The sequence below is a fragment of the Tamandua tetradactyla genome, chromosome 10 (assembly GCF_023851605.1).
Source record: "Tamandua tetradactyla isolate mTamTet1 chromosome 10, mTamTet1.pri, whole genome shotgun sequence".
Classification (NCBI taxonomy): Eukaryota; Metazoa; Chordata; class Mammalia; order Pilosa; family Myrmecophagidae; genus Tamandua; species Tamandua tetradactyla.
The window spans coordinates 97,194,338-97,208,678 of record NC_135336.1 but is presented as its reverse complement, the minus strand read 5'-3'; the positions used below and the strand labels follow the sequence as shown (position 1 = coordinate 97,208,678).

Sequence of the window (14,341 nt, the reverse complement as noted above, 5' to 3'; positions counted from 1 at the left end):
ACTGTATGTTTGAAACTGTAATGAGATTATCTCCCTGGATGATGTGATTTAGTCAAGAGTGGTTGTTAAACTGGATTAGGGGATGACATGTCTCCACCCGTTTGAGTGGGTCTTGATTAGTTTCTGAAGTCCTATAAAAGGAGAATGAGATTCAGAGAGATTGAGAGAGAGTAACACTACAAAGCAGAGAGTCCACTAGCCAGTGACCTTTGGAGATGAAGAAGGAAGATGCCTCCTGGGGAGCTTCATAAAATAGGAAGCCAGGAGAGAAAGCTAACAGATGACGCTGTATTTGCCATGTGCCCTTCCAGCTGAGAGAGAGAAGCCCTGACTGTGTTCGCCATGTGCCGTCTCACTTGAGAGAGAGACCCTGAACTTCATCAGCCTTCTTGAACCAAGGTATCTTTTCCCTGGATGCCTTTGATTGGACATTTCTATAGACTTGTTTTAATTGGGACATTTTCTCGGCCTTAGAACTCTAAACTAGCAACTCATTAAATTCCCCTTTTTAAAAGCCATTCCGTTTCTGGTATATTGCATTCCAGCAGCTAGCAAACTAGAACAGTAGCAGAGTGACCGTCCACATTGTGGGGGTTCCTCAGATTTCCGAAAGGTACCCACTGGATTAGTCAGGGTGACACCAAATGCAGAAGCATCACCCTTCCCCTTTCACTCTCCTGGCTGAGTCATGATTTCCCCAGTGACACTTCCAAGTCACTGCCCCCATCCACACCCCAGAAAGAGGGGAAATCAGGGCACTCACTCCCATCATCAGAAAATAGATTGTCATTTCCAGTCGGCAGTTAGTATTCTCCAGAGGACATGGGCACAGCTGAGAATGGATCTCTCTCTCATTCTCAGCAGGAAAGTTCCTTATGGAAGGCAACACTGACGCCTTCAATTTCTAAGAGAAGCAAAAAGAGGCATCTGGCTTGCAAAACTACAGCATAAAGTAACTCCCTAGACTAACCAACAGAGAAAGGAAAGCAGACACTTGACTCATCTTAACTCCATTTAATTACAACATCAAGGAAAATAGTTAGTTGCAGGAGAAATGGGACTGGAGGGAAACACAGAGATGAAGCCACTCGCAATGTCATTGCTTTACGCCATCCTACAGGGGTATAAATATCACGGAGCTCTGTACATGCATTTCAGGTTTGCTGTGTGTGTGCGGATCGTGTGGGGATGTCTGCTTTCAGGGTGTTGCTCTTTTAATTTCTTGACAGGTGATGGTTGACTTCAGGATCTTGCAGCTATGTTGGGGCTCTCTCGCTAGGACTGAGACCCGGCCTTTTTCTTCTGGAATTTTCTGAACTGCGACTGAATGGCCACCGCCGCACGTTCTGTCTCTGGCGCGTCCATGTCGATGTCAAATTCTTCTTGACCTTTCTTCTGTCCATCTGTAGCAAGAAAACACAAACATAAGGCAATTGCTAAGCCAGGAACAGGAAGGCAGGCAGCAGCCCAAATTTAAGCAAGTGCGGGCCAGGCCATGCGCCACAGCTCAGAGCCCACTCGTCCCCAAGGCCAAGACCTAGTTTGCAAAATAAAATTCAACACGGTTCAGCATCTGCTCTCTTCTCCCTGCCTGAAATCTACACCCCGAGAGGAACAAGGAAACTCAAAGACACAGCCTCCACATTACATGTTCCCTGTATACAATTTTCTGTTTCTAAAGGTAGCGTTTTCATCACACTCAGTTTTAAAGCTTTTAGCTGCGTTGTTACTTCCTCCCCTTATGTAGATACAGTTTAAACATTGCTGCAGGTACTGATACTATCCGATGGTAGCTGATAGTCATGACAGCTCTGAATTAACAAAGTAACAAATTGAGCTTCTGGGGACACTTCCATTGCCATTGAGATTTGCTTTTGTCAATAGGACATTTGTCTTCACCAATGTCTTGACCCAGTGATACCATATGCCTCCACAGTTAGGCTGAACTTGCTCAAGTCTGACACTGCATTCCAACAAGGTAGGTTTAGCAATTCAGTCACCAAGGCAGTGGGATTAAATAATTCATAATGCAGTTATCTGTGAAAATACGGTATCAGCAAAATCAAAGTTAAAACAGGTTCTAGGGAGTGCGAGGGTGGTTCAGTGGTAGAATTCTCGCCTGCCATGCAAGAGACCCGAGTTCAATTCCCGGTCCCATGCACTTCCCAAAAACAAACAAGCAAAAATTCAACAAATGGTGCTGCAATAATGGGATACTTGCATGGAAAAATAATAAAATGTGACCATGCCATACAGCATACAAAAAAAAAAAAAAAAATAGAAGTCCTGACTCTGTCTTTGGGCCATGCACCTTCCTGAATGCAGAATATTTACAACTCCTAGCCAAATAGTCAAATAGTAAAAACAAACAAATAAATAAAATCCTGTAGTCATAGGAGTGAAGAACCTTTATACAGCCCAGCACAGCGAAGGCCAAACATCAGCATCATCACAGGCATCTCTCCCTTTAACACACACCCGGGCGCCCCACCCAGTCTCAGGGCCGCCTCCTTCCTCACTCCACAAGCAGCAATTCAGAGAGGACTGCACCGGGGAGCAAGACCAGGAAGATAAACAGGTGGCCCTACAGATAGGATCAGACGCCCATGCTGTTTAATATGACCCTCAGGTACAGGCAGGGTTAAAGCCAGTCCTCGTGTCTGCAGATGCAGTGACTTAAGTGAGACTAGACTGTAGCTTGAGGCCAAGCTGGGGTGAATCCAATGCTCCTGGCACTTGAGTCAGAAGCCCAAAGCCACTCGGGCTGGTCCTGGGGCAGGGGACCCCGGAATGGTGGGCAGCATGCCAGCTCAAGGGCAGAGAGAGGCATTTGAGTACTAGCCCTTCCCTGGTAAAAGCAGAAAATGGGCTCTCTGCCTGGCGTCCCCACCAGGCTCCTTAGCCAGTGTGTAACCTAAGCCTGGTCCTTTCCCTTCTCTGTCAGCAATTTTGCATAATAATGCTCAGGCCCACCCCTAGTAAAGAGACTGGGGGGAGACTGAGGGCACACTGCGGGGCCTGGTAAGTAAGGCAGGCTGCTTCCCTCCTACTTGTGTGCATTTTTCTTCTCTCTAGATACATATGAGAATTGGTCTTTATTCTCTCTCTGTCTCTCTCTCACACACATCTTAACCCATTCCTGTGGGTGTGACTCCATTGTAAACAAGACCTTTTGATGAGACTACTTTCATTAAGGGGTGATCCAACTGAATCAGGACCGGTCTAACTGAAACCATGGGTGAGATAACTGGGAATCATGACTAAAAGTCAAGATGCAGACTAGACCCTGCTTATCTGGACTTCCTCCTTTTCTGTATCTAAAATTCTTTCTGAGCTTATTTACAGGTGGACAAACTCAGCCGTAAATGGGAGACCAGACCATGCATGAAACACCTGTCCCTGGGGCACTGGGAACAAAAATCACCATCCTCGGAAGCAAGATTATGGGGATGAAGAATCATCAGTAGCCAACAAAATGTGAGCGGTTCCTCAAAAGAAAGATCTGATACAGCTGCTGGTACTTGTACCGCCCTATAAACAACCAATGAGAACAGGCCAACCTGAATCCCCAGCACTGTCCCCATCTTCCTTTGTTTCCAGACTAAAAGCTCCCTTAGTTCTTGCATCAGGGAGACAGATTAGAGATTGCCTCCTGTCTCCTTGCTGGTGGACCTGGTAATAATTCCCTTTCTGATAGATGATAAAGATTGAGATGGTATAATCTAGGAATGCCTAGAGTATATAAAGACAGTGACTAAATGTACAAATTTAAAAATGTTTTTGCATGAGGAAGAACAAATAATGTCATTACTGCAGGGTGCTAAGAATAGATGGTGATTAATATTTTAAATTTTTACCTTATGTGTGAGACTAAAGCAAAAAAATGTTTATTTGGTACAAAATTTATATTTTGACTAGTGCATTTCCTAATATAACTTATGTAGAAGCTTAATTGAACACCATAAGTACAGGGAACCTTGAGTAGGACATGAGATTTTGTTGGTTTGTCCAGAGTGATGCCCTGATAAATCCCAGAGTGATTTGAACAGTGAACAAAAAAGTATTTGCAAAGTCCCCTTCAGGGAATGGTGAGAAAGGGAGAAAATTCAACTTCCCCAAGTTGAATTCTTGATATTCTCACAAGCAGTGTGGACAATCAAAGCTATAGGCTGAGCCCCCAATTTTGGAGTTTCTTCATATGAAACTTAACCTCACAAAGGATAGATCAAGTCTACTTAAAATTAGGCCTAAGAGTCACCCCCAAGAGAACCTCTTTTGTTGCTCAGATGTGGCCTCTCTCTCCAGCCAACACAACAAGCAAACTCACCACCCTCCCCCATTTACATGGGACATGACTCCCAGGGGTGTGGACCTTCCTGGCAACATGGGACAGAAATCCTGGAATGAGCTGAGACTCTGCATCAAGGGATTGAGAAGGCCCCTAGAATGAGCTGAGACTCAGCATCAGGAGATTCAGAAAACCTTCTCAACCAAAAGGGGGAAGAGTGAAATGAGACACAATAAAGTGTCAATTGCTGAGAGATTCCAAACAGAGTCAAGAGATTATCCTGAAGGTTATTTTTATGCACTAAATAGATATCACCTTGTTAGCCATGATGTAGTGGAGAGGCTGGAGGGAACTGCCTGAAAATGTGGAGCTGTGTTCCAGTAGCCATGTTTCTTGAAGAGGATTGTATAATGATATAGCTTTCACAATGTGACTGTGTGATTGTGAAAACCTTGTGTCTGATACTCCTTTTATCTACCTTATGAATGTTTGTGTTTGTTTGGTGTTTTTGGTATTTTAAAAAAAATTTAAAAATCAATAAAAAAAATAATTCCCTTTCTTTTTTTGAAGTCCTCGTGTCAGTATTGGCTTCTGTGTACATCAGACAGCAATCCCATAGCTCAGCAACAAATCCTATTCCCAGAGACCTTATAGCAAAGGCCCCAGAGAGAAGCCATGGGGAGCAGCCCGAACCTGGAAGTCAACAGACCTTGGAAGAGAAAGGAGAAGACGCTGCCATGTGCACTGTTATGTGACGGGAAAGCCAAGGACCAAAGGTTACAGGCAACCATCCCCAGAATGCCACAATCTTGGGGAGAAAGCATTGCCTTGCTGGCCCCTTGCTTTTATACTTCTAGCCTCAAAACCATGAGCCAATGAGTTCCCATTGTTTAAGCCAACCCATTGCCTTGTACTTGTGGGAGGCGATGGGGAACTAAACACAGAGTGGACATGGAGTTGTTTCTTATTGCCGCTGGATGCCGATCAACTCCCATCCTCACTGCGCATGGCAGAGGCTCTTTCTCCAGGGAATCTGCTGAGGGACAAGACCATTGCAAGGGGCGGGAGTTTCCTAGGCCTCAAGTTGATTCTTTTAAACAGTTTCTGTTGATGGTATTACATCAAATTGAGATTGGATTGGAGGGCCCGTATCCAGCAAACTCAAAATGCATTCCAACTGGTTCTACCTCTTGTGGTAACAACAGTAACCCTTTGGTACAAACTGCATCTGCTCTGATAAGTAGCACCTACAGCACTAGAAATTGTCATTTTTCACAAGGTGTTTTAGGATTCCAGGTCCTTTTTCCTCCCAGAGTAACCCTTGTACCCACCACATAACGATTGCAAAGGGGGAAAAAATCAGCTTTATTCAAAAAAGATGGGTGATCTCTTTTAGATTTAAAATGCTGCTGCCACACGAAGTATTTGAAGGCCCTGATTCGTATTTGCGCTTTTAAAATAATGAAAGAAAATAGCAATATTTTTGACAATGATTCATGAAGATACAGGAAATTATGTATATTTAGGGAATGTGTAATGAAACCATAAAGAAGTATCATAAGAATAAATTTCACAATTCTATCTGAAACTAATATCCTAGGCCCAAAGTGATACATCTATTCCTGCCTCATTTGAAAATTATTACTGTGTTGAGAAAGAAACCACTAATAATAAAGCAATTGCTAATTTCTGTTTACTTTATAGATTCTAGTGCTCCTTGGGGAAAGTTTGCTGTTTTTATGACTGCCACTGAGCTAGCCAGGGACGAGCAAACCAGGCTCACTGAGGTCCCGTGGCCTGGCAATGGCTCAAAGTTGTCCTGGGAGGCTGAGAAAGGTGTGCAATGAACACCCTGGTCATCGGCAGGAGTGAAGGACGGATAGAGGGGAGCGGCCAGGGGTTCCCAGGTACCCAGGCTCAGTGGTTACTACTGCTCTGGAGAGCCTCAGAGCCCCACACAGAGTCAAACCATCAAGACTGTCTGCCCAGGTGAGGCTGGCCCCAGCATCACAGGGTACAGCGTGGCGCCCCGGCTGCCTGCCTTCCTGCCCCATCACAAGCGGACAGGTGCAGGGCATCCACTGCAGTGCCAGGAGGCTCAGATCTACAGACAGGAGCTCAGCCAGGCCATGCTGAGGGCCCAGAGCAGGTGGACTTCCCAACCGGAGCACCTCCACCGCACCCCTCCCCGCCAGCCACTTCACGGTGCTTTCTGTTATTCCACACAGACCAATCCTCCCTGCTGCATCCTCAGCCTCCCCTTTTAGAGTGTGTGCTCCATGCGGGCAGGACCACAACTGTCTTGTACCAGCAACGCCTGCATGGAAGAGGAGTTCAACCAATAACTACTGGTTTAAAATGAGCTTGTGAGTTGATATGATAGGGAGCTACGAGGATGCATGCTTCTGTCCTGAGGACTAAAACAGGAGAGTGACTCTTAGGGATTGAATCCTGTCCCTCAAACACACCGTCAAGTCCTGACGCCTTGTCCAGTGACCGTGACCGTGTTTTGCAAAGAGCATCTTAAAAAACATTATTAGTTAAGATGAGGCCAAAGTAGATTAGGATGGACCCTAAATCTGATATGACCAATGTCCTCATGAAAGGACAGTTGAACTGGAGACACTGATGACAAAAGGCAGAGACAGAAAGAAGCAGCCATGTGATGGAGGCAAAGACTGAGCTATGGATTGCTGGCCACCACCAGGACCTGCAGGCTTCGAAGGGAGCACGGCTCTGCTCATACCTTGATATTGGACCTCGTGGTGGTTTGAAGCTGTGCACCCCAGAGAAACATGTTCTAAAACTTAAGCCGTTCCTGGGGTGTGAGTTCACGGTAAGTAGGACCTTTTGATTAGGCTACTTCACTCAATCAGGGTGGGTCTTAATCTTATACTGGAGTCCTTTATAAAAGAATGAAATTCAGATAGAGAGAGAAAGCCACGGGAAGCAAGAAGCTGGAGATCAATGGAACTTAGAAGAGAAGGGAGAGGCCAGAAGATGCCACCAAATGCCATGTGCCAAGCTGAGGACCAGGAACCTCGGGCAGCCAGCCCCGGAGCCAGCCTTCAGGGAGAAAGCATTGCCTTGATGACACCTTGATTTGCACTAATCCATGAGCAAATACATTCCCATAGTTGAACTTAGCCCATTTCCTGGTATCTGTCTGAGCAGCTAAGGAGACCAAAGCAGGATCCAAATTGCATTATATGGTCTATGGCAAAGACTGAGTAGCTGAGGAAACAAAAACCGACCTCTAGCTTCTGGAACCGCTGTTTTAAGCCTGGCTGGTTAGTGGTTCTTTGGTACAGCAGCCTCAGGGAACTGAGGGAGTCACAATCAGGGATAGTCACTGAGCTCTGTGCTCCCCTCCAGCCCCATCATCGCTCACTGATCTCCAAAGGACTGGGGGCCGGAGGTGTCAGGCCAGCCCCCCTGGGGCTGCCTAGGGGGGCCCTGCTCATGGATGAGCCTATGAAGAAGACCGGAGCTTGCTCCTCTAGGTGGAAGAAGTGGCCACGTCATGGTGATGTGACGAAGCATCGCTGTTTAATGGCGGGGGCAGGGGGAGGCTTAGGAAGCAGTCTGGGTCTGAGAGGAGGGGAGAAGGGCTGGGTGTGCAGGGGTGGCGCCTTCAGAGGTGCAGAGGGCCAGCGGGTGGCCCCTGAAGCAGCCCCAGGGGATGGCCGCAGGGAGCTTGGGCCCCTTACCGAAGCCCCTCCAAGCCTAGAGCAGGGACTGCCACCGGCATCCACCCATGAATAACGGCTGCGCAGGACTCGTCTCCAGCCTCCTTGGGGTGTGTGCGCGACCCCCTGCTTTCACCCAGACCACCCCCAGCCTGAGCAGGCAACCGGCAGCAGCGTGGGGTGGGGGTCCGGGTGGGAGCCCTATGGGAGGAGAGCGGCCCAGTGCTCTGGTTCTCAGGAGCCTGCTCAGCTCCTCTGGGTCTCAGCTTCCCCCTCTGTGAAATGAGTAAGACACATCATAGCCGAACAGCCCGCGTGCCCAGCTCCCCTCGCCCTGCGCACACAGCAAAGCGGCTGGTTGTAATGGGCGCTGAGGGTGGCGGGGCGCTGAGGGTGCCCCAGCCGCAGAGGCCCTGCTGCTGCTCCGTGGGGAGCCCCGGGTCCCAGTGCACAGTGGAAGGCAGCGCTGTTCGTGCAACTGGGGCCATAGCACCCAGTGGCCCCAAGGCCACGGCGTCCAGTGCCCAGCAAGGGGACACCCCCAGCCTCTCCCGAGAGCAGGCGGCTGTGTCGGCTGAGTTTGCTCCAAGGGTGGCCTAGATCGGCAATACAAGTCAGAGACAGCCCTTTCCCCGGCTCAGGACTCACAAGTCAGGTAAGGTATATCTTGGAGAAAGCAGTGTGGCAGTGCCATAAACAATTAAGCATGAACCCAGCAATCCCACGGCTACACCTACACCCAAGAGAAATAAAAACCGATGTCCACACGGACACTTACCAATGTCCACAGCAGCAGTAGTCACAATAGCTTACAGGAGGGATCCACCAGTGCCCAGCAACAGGCGAATGGATTGGATACATAAAATGGTGTCTATCTGTCCACATAATTATTATTTGGTCATGAAAAGGAATTAAGTGCTGATGCTCACAACATCATGGATGAGCCTCAAAAACATTCTGCTAAGTGAAAGAAGCCAGACACAAACGTCCACATATCGTCTGGTTCCAACCATATGAAAGTCCAAAACAGAGGCAGAAAGCAGATTGGTAGTCATCTCAGCTGGGGGTCAGGAGTTTGGGGCAATGGCTAAGGGCTGCAGACTTTCTTTGCAGGGTGGTGAAAATGTTCTAAAGTTGACTGTGCTGACGGTTGTGCAACTCTGTGAATATACTAAAAACCACCGAATTATGCATTTTAAATGCATAACTTACACATTCATATTTTTGCATAAAATGTTAGTGTGTGAATCCTACCTCAGTGAAACTGTTAAAAAAAGAAAAGAAAAGAAAAGAAAACCTCAGCCAGTGCAAGAGAAGCGTCTCCCCTGGTCTCCACAGCAAGGAGGTGCCATTTGTGTCAGCACATCTGCATTTTTTCTACGTCCGAGCAGGGGCACCGTGAGTCTGAATTAATGTCTGGGGAAAATGTTTCCAGATTGTGGTCTAGCCATCCTCCCTTATACTTCCAGGTGTTGCTTCATTAAAACACTTGAGGCTATGAGTCCATACAGACTGGGCACTACTTGACCCTTTTATTTAAGATTCTGCTGCCTGAGGTGGACAGAGCCTCAGCCACCCGGCCACCGACCGTGGATTTTTGTCATCCTGAATGGGCCACATTCCACCAACCTGGCAAGCTGCCAGTGCTGCCCAGTTGTTCTTGCCCAAGTTTCTCTGGGATTCTGGAATTCTTTCACCTCCCTCTCTGCAGAGACATTCTGAAACTGACTGTGAGGAAGGACGGGAGGATGTTCCAATGAAGTAGCTGATTTAATGTAAGAAGGTAGCAATGGCCAAGTGCATTGGAGAAGGAGGGTGGGCCCACCTCTCAGCTTGGGAGGCATGAGACTAAGACCCTCCATGACTGCAGTGTGCCCGGGTAGACTCAGACCCCTCACCCACCCTTTGGATTGCATCCCACTCTTGCAGTCCATCTCCGGGACAGGCTGGTCTCAGAGGTGTGGAGCAGCCTGAGGTGAGAGGCAAAGTCTGCCAGGCTGGGCGGCATAAAGTCGGATCTTCTCCCCTAACTGGCCCTCTGCTTTCCCTCCCTGGCAGGCATCAAAGAGCAGAGCTGCAAAATGGCCCGGGAGCCTGGGCTCTTTCCAGACTGGGCCTGGGCAGAGTCTTCCTCAGATGAGTAAGGGAGAACTGCCCTCTGAAGGGGCACCATGGAGGTGCCAGCTCCCCGCACTCACAGCTTCTCACGACTCGGTACCGCAGGGAATAGCACAGTTGTAGTCAGAATTAGACTTCGTGCTGGTCTACATAGTTCGTATGCCATTTCCCTGAAATACTACCTTTTCCTTGCAGAAACTGAGACCAGAAGTGACACCTGTTATTATGTAATTAATGATGTCATAAGAGAAACACATAGGAATTCCTTCCTAGAGATGGAATTGTAGTAAGAGCTTAAGAGCTACTCTTTATTAAGCGTTAAATAGATCTTCCCTCAGGTATTTAAATGGATGTTTTACAGACCATTTGACGGCAAACGCAGAATAGAAAAAACGTAAAAGAATTACTCGCAGTTGAAGATCAACCCCAAATGACTATTACAAGTCTCTGATGCTGGAATGAAAATCCATAGAATGGGGAAAGGATTTGATTTACTAAAATTCCATTTGCATTAATCAATTCCATTAAAGCCGGTATTGATAGCAGACAAAGGCATTGGATTTTCTGTCTGAGGTGCACAAATAACCAATTCCTGAGACCTGGGGGTTTCAAAGACAGAAAGAATTTATTGCTAGGCACGAATCAGGAGATCAGTTGGCCCTAAAAGTCTGTCTCCCAGAGTCTAGGGAGCTCAAGGTTTTTATGGGTTCTAACAAGGGGAAACGAAGTCATTACAAGTTTAACGGCAAGTTTAAGCAGAAAGGGAGAGAGAAAGCGTTCCCTCAATAGCAGATAAAGGTAGAAACAATTTACAAACGTGAAGGAGTGAAACTGTGCTGGAACCAGTTAATGGTTGGTTTTGTGCTGATTCATGTTCCTCCATTAGCACTGGAGGGTTTGTCCTTCTATTTCTAAAGTAAAAAATACGGATAAAGGAAGAACCGGCTTTTACATTCACAAAGGCACAATCCTTATCAAAGCTCAGGGCAGTGGATCACAGATCAGAGATTTCAGGTATTTCCTCTCTGTCTTCACTAATGTACCAAAAGGAAAAGAGAGCATTTATACAATGATTCAGTCGTCATAATCGCTTGTAAAATCCTGACTCTGGTTATAGCATCCAGCTGCGGTTTTCACATCAGTCCTACAGTCCGTCAGTGGATGTTCATTGAGCATCTAACCTAACTTTTGGTCTTAGAGATTTCCAAAGCAGCTTAGTATTCTGTGCCTCATTGGACCTCGGCCACAGTTTATGAAAGCTGCAGGAAAGGGCATGACACCCCCCCCCCCCCCCATTTTATGGGGACTCAGAAACAATGAAGCATCTCCCCAAGGTCCCCCCACCGGAAAGTGACCTAGGACAGACTGGGGGTCCAGGGCCTGCTCCAAACCCTGTTTTCCTCCCTCAGCCTTGCGCTGCATTCAGCACCTCCAATGGGGGCCAAGAGGGTAAATGCCTGCTTGGACCAGTTGATGTGGCTCAGGGAAAAATAATCTGTTAAAGGAGCCAACTTTAAACCCACAATACAGTTCACCATTTTGAAAAATGTGCTTGTTTACCAGGTGGTCTGGGAAGTTTTTTCACATATTCCTTCATTCTGCAAATGGTGTGGAGCACCAGGTACATGCCCAATCCTGCTCAAGGTGCTGGGAGAGAACAGAGAGCATACCTGCTCACCCAGGGAACACAGAAAAGGAAAAGCTAAATGCACAAATGAGTAACCAAATTTCAGCAATTCCATAAATAGTGCACGGTCCTCCTGGGAGAGTGAGCCCCAGATGTGAAGGAAGAGCTCTGGAAAAAAGAGAGTTTAGGTGGGGGCACATTCTCAAAATAAGAACCTAAATCCCATCTGCCTTGGAGAAGTGGAGGCAGCAAGCAGGGGCCATTCAGGGACAAGAAACAGCCCTTTTTGAAAAATTATTCATCACCATGCATCCACAATGTGAGTGACAGACTTCAAATAATTAGCATATATATTCTTGAAAAATCAGCAGACAAAAAAAATCACCCAGGGCACACAGAGCTATTCATGGATGCTACAACAGCTAGAGATGATAAAAGACAGGAAACGTGGCAGAATTCAGAAATATACCATATTAACCCCCAGGCTTTGGTAAAAAATTGTTTCTGAGTTCGTGATGATGGAAATTCATTGCCTGGAGGTCCTCTCAATAGAGCATAAACAGAGAGGCCTTTTAGTTTTAACACACACACACACAGTAAAGGCATTCATTTACATATTTATAGCTCTCCATATTTTAAGATTTATTTTATAGAAACAAATTATCGCCTAAGGCCTAAGCCTGTAGATGAGAAATTCGAGCACAAGCACTAAATTGGCATATAATTGTCCTGAGTGGGAGTTTTCCTTGATTAGGAGAACCATAAAAGGACCAGAATTTTAGCACACCATAAAGAATTAACAGTCATTTACCTTAAGTATGCCTTGCAATGGGGTAGCTTAATGCCAAGGTTCTCAGAATGTCCTTTGAAAGAATTAACATCTGTCAGTTGTGTTGCCATTGATGTGATTTCACTAATTGACACAGAGCCTTCTTAGGTCCTAGACCCCCCAAGCAGGGTGTCCACCTCTTTCCCACCCCACAGCCAATTTATTGGCCAAGGAAGGCCAGGTGGGGTCCTTCGCAAGGACCCAAACTGAGCCCCTTGAGGCTGAGAGGGCCGAAGGACAGGTAAGGAAAGCAAGCATAGATCTGAATTTTTATCCCTTAAGCCTCCAATTGGATCAGGATACACCTAGAGAACAAGGCATCTACTGTTGAGGAAAAGCACTTTCTTCTTGAGAAAAAAATAATAAAAATAAATTTATTTATAGAGCCCATAAAAGTGCTGGCAGACAGCATCGCATTTTATGAAATGCCACTATAAAACAAAGACAATACATTCTTTGAAAGGCTGGAAGCAATGCAAGAAAGGGCCGGGATGTCCTTCGGCCAGTTGTTGCTGGGTCATAAACGGTCACTCCATTGCTAGGAAGGAGAAGAATTCCAGCAAGCCAATCCTGGAGTGCCAGGCCCCTGCCTCCTGGCACTGTCTTTACTGAGCGGGGGCTGCTGGTGCGGAGAATTGCAATTTTCCAGGTCTTTGCTAAGCGGCAGAGATTAATGAGCAAGGTCAGGCATTAGCTGTGCCAGGCATCGGCCGTTTTCTGCATCTATTGTGTTCTCCAAATCAAATAAAAATTCCCATTTCTTCTAACTTTCCATTTACCAGGTTTGCATCTTCTTTAGTACTTACAGCTTTTTCCCAAAGAGAGAAATTCTCTTTTGTTCTAAAATAGAGGTCTTCTGAAAACTAGTCTTGGTTCAAATCGGGTTCTGATGAATGCAAAGCCTAATTTGGTCAGCTAAAAGTGATAGCTCATAACTAAGATATCCATTGTTGGTGGTTCTAAGTGTATTGTTTGTTTTCTTAAATAAAAAAAGAAAAAGAACAAAAATAATAATAATAAAATGATAGCTTTCCTCCAGCTCCTATAAGTCCTCTATTTCCAATTTCTCTCTCTCTCTCTCTCATTCCTACCTAGACACATCCTGCTTATATAAAATGATGACCCAACCATTGCAATGTGAATACAAATCTGTGGGAATAGATTGAAAAGAATGAGCAGGGATGACATCAAATCTTTCCTCAAATGCATTACACTTTGGAAGGGTACTACAAAAAGGGAGAGAGAGAACATAAATATCATTGAAAAAATAATATTTCTGTTGGTCAGACAAAACTTGGTCCTATTCAAAATGCCTACATATTCTAGAAAAAAATATAAAGAAAGGCTGTGAGTTATAATGAGAAACAGCTGGACTAAAAAAGGCCTGACTTCAAGTCCCCACTGTTTGGTTGTGGTAAAATCTTTGGGTATTTCAAATCCTTCCATGTATCTACAGTGGAGATGATGATGAATCTAGCCAAAAAAAAAAAAAAAGAAAAGAAAAGTTTTGTTTTGGAAACCTTTATAGAGGGACAAAGAAGAGAATGTGTGCTGACGCGCTCTGTAAACTCTAAGTAGCAATTACAGAAGCAGGGGTTTGCCTGAGGTGGTGGATAAAGCTGACTTAGTCCACACCCCCTCCTTCCAGCTCTTCTCTAAGGGAGAGGAGTGAGGCTGGAAAGCAGAAGGAAACCCCTTCCCAGACGCCTTCAGCACAGAATGCTGCAGCCCAGGCTGAGTTTGGCCAGGCAGGGGCCCTGGAGGGATCTGAGAAAGCAGATGTAAGTGCC

At 46.2% G+C, this 14,341-nt stretch overlaps 1 protein-coding gene and 1 long non-coding RNA gene across 2 annotated transcripts in view; both read right to left on the bottom strand.

The window, feature by feature from the left end:
* Positions 1-999: 999 nt before the first annotated feature.
* PCP4 (Purkinje cell protein 4) overlaps positions 1,000-14,341 on the bottom strand; it is a 58,457-nt gene continuing 45,115 nt past the window's right edge. The window contains exon 3 of the mRNA XM_077118948.1: positions 1,000-1,403. Coding sequence (XP_076975063.1) covers positions 1,276-1,403 — 128 coding nt within the window. The 3' untranslated portion in view covers positions 1,000-1,275. The remainder of the gene's footprint in view (positions 1,404-14,341) is intronic.
* On the bottom strand, positions 9,480-10,919 carry LOC143648660 (uncharacterized). Its single transcript, XR_013158712.1, has 2 exons — positions 10,176-10,919; positions 9,480-9,705 (listed from the first exon to the last, which is right to left on the bottom strand). It is a non-coding gene; the product is annotated as an uncharacterized LOC143648660 (long non-coding RNA).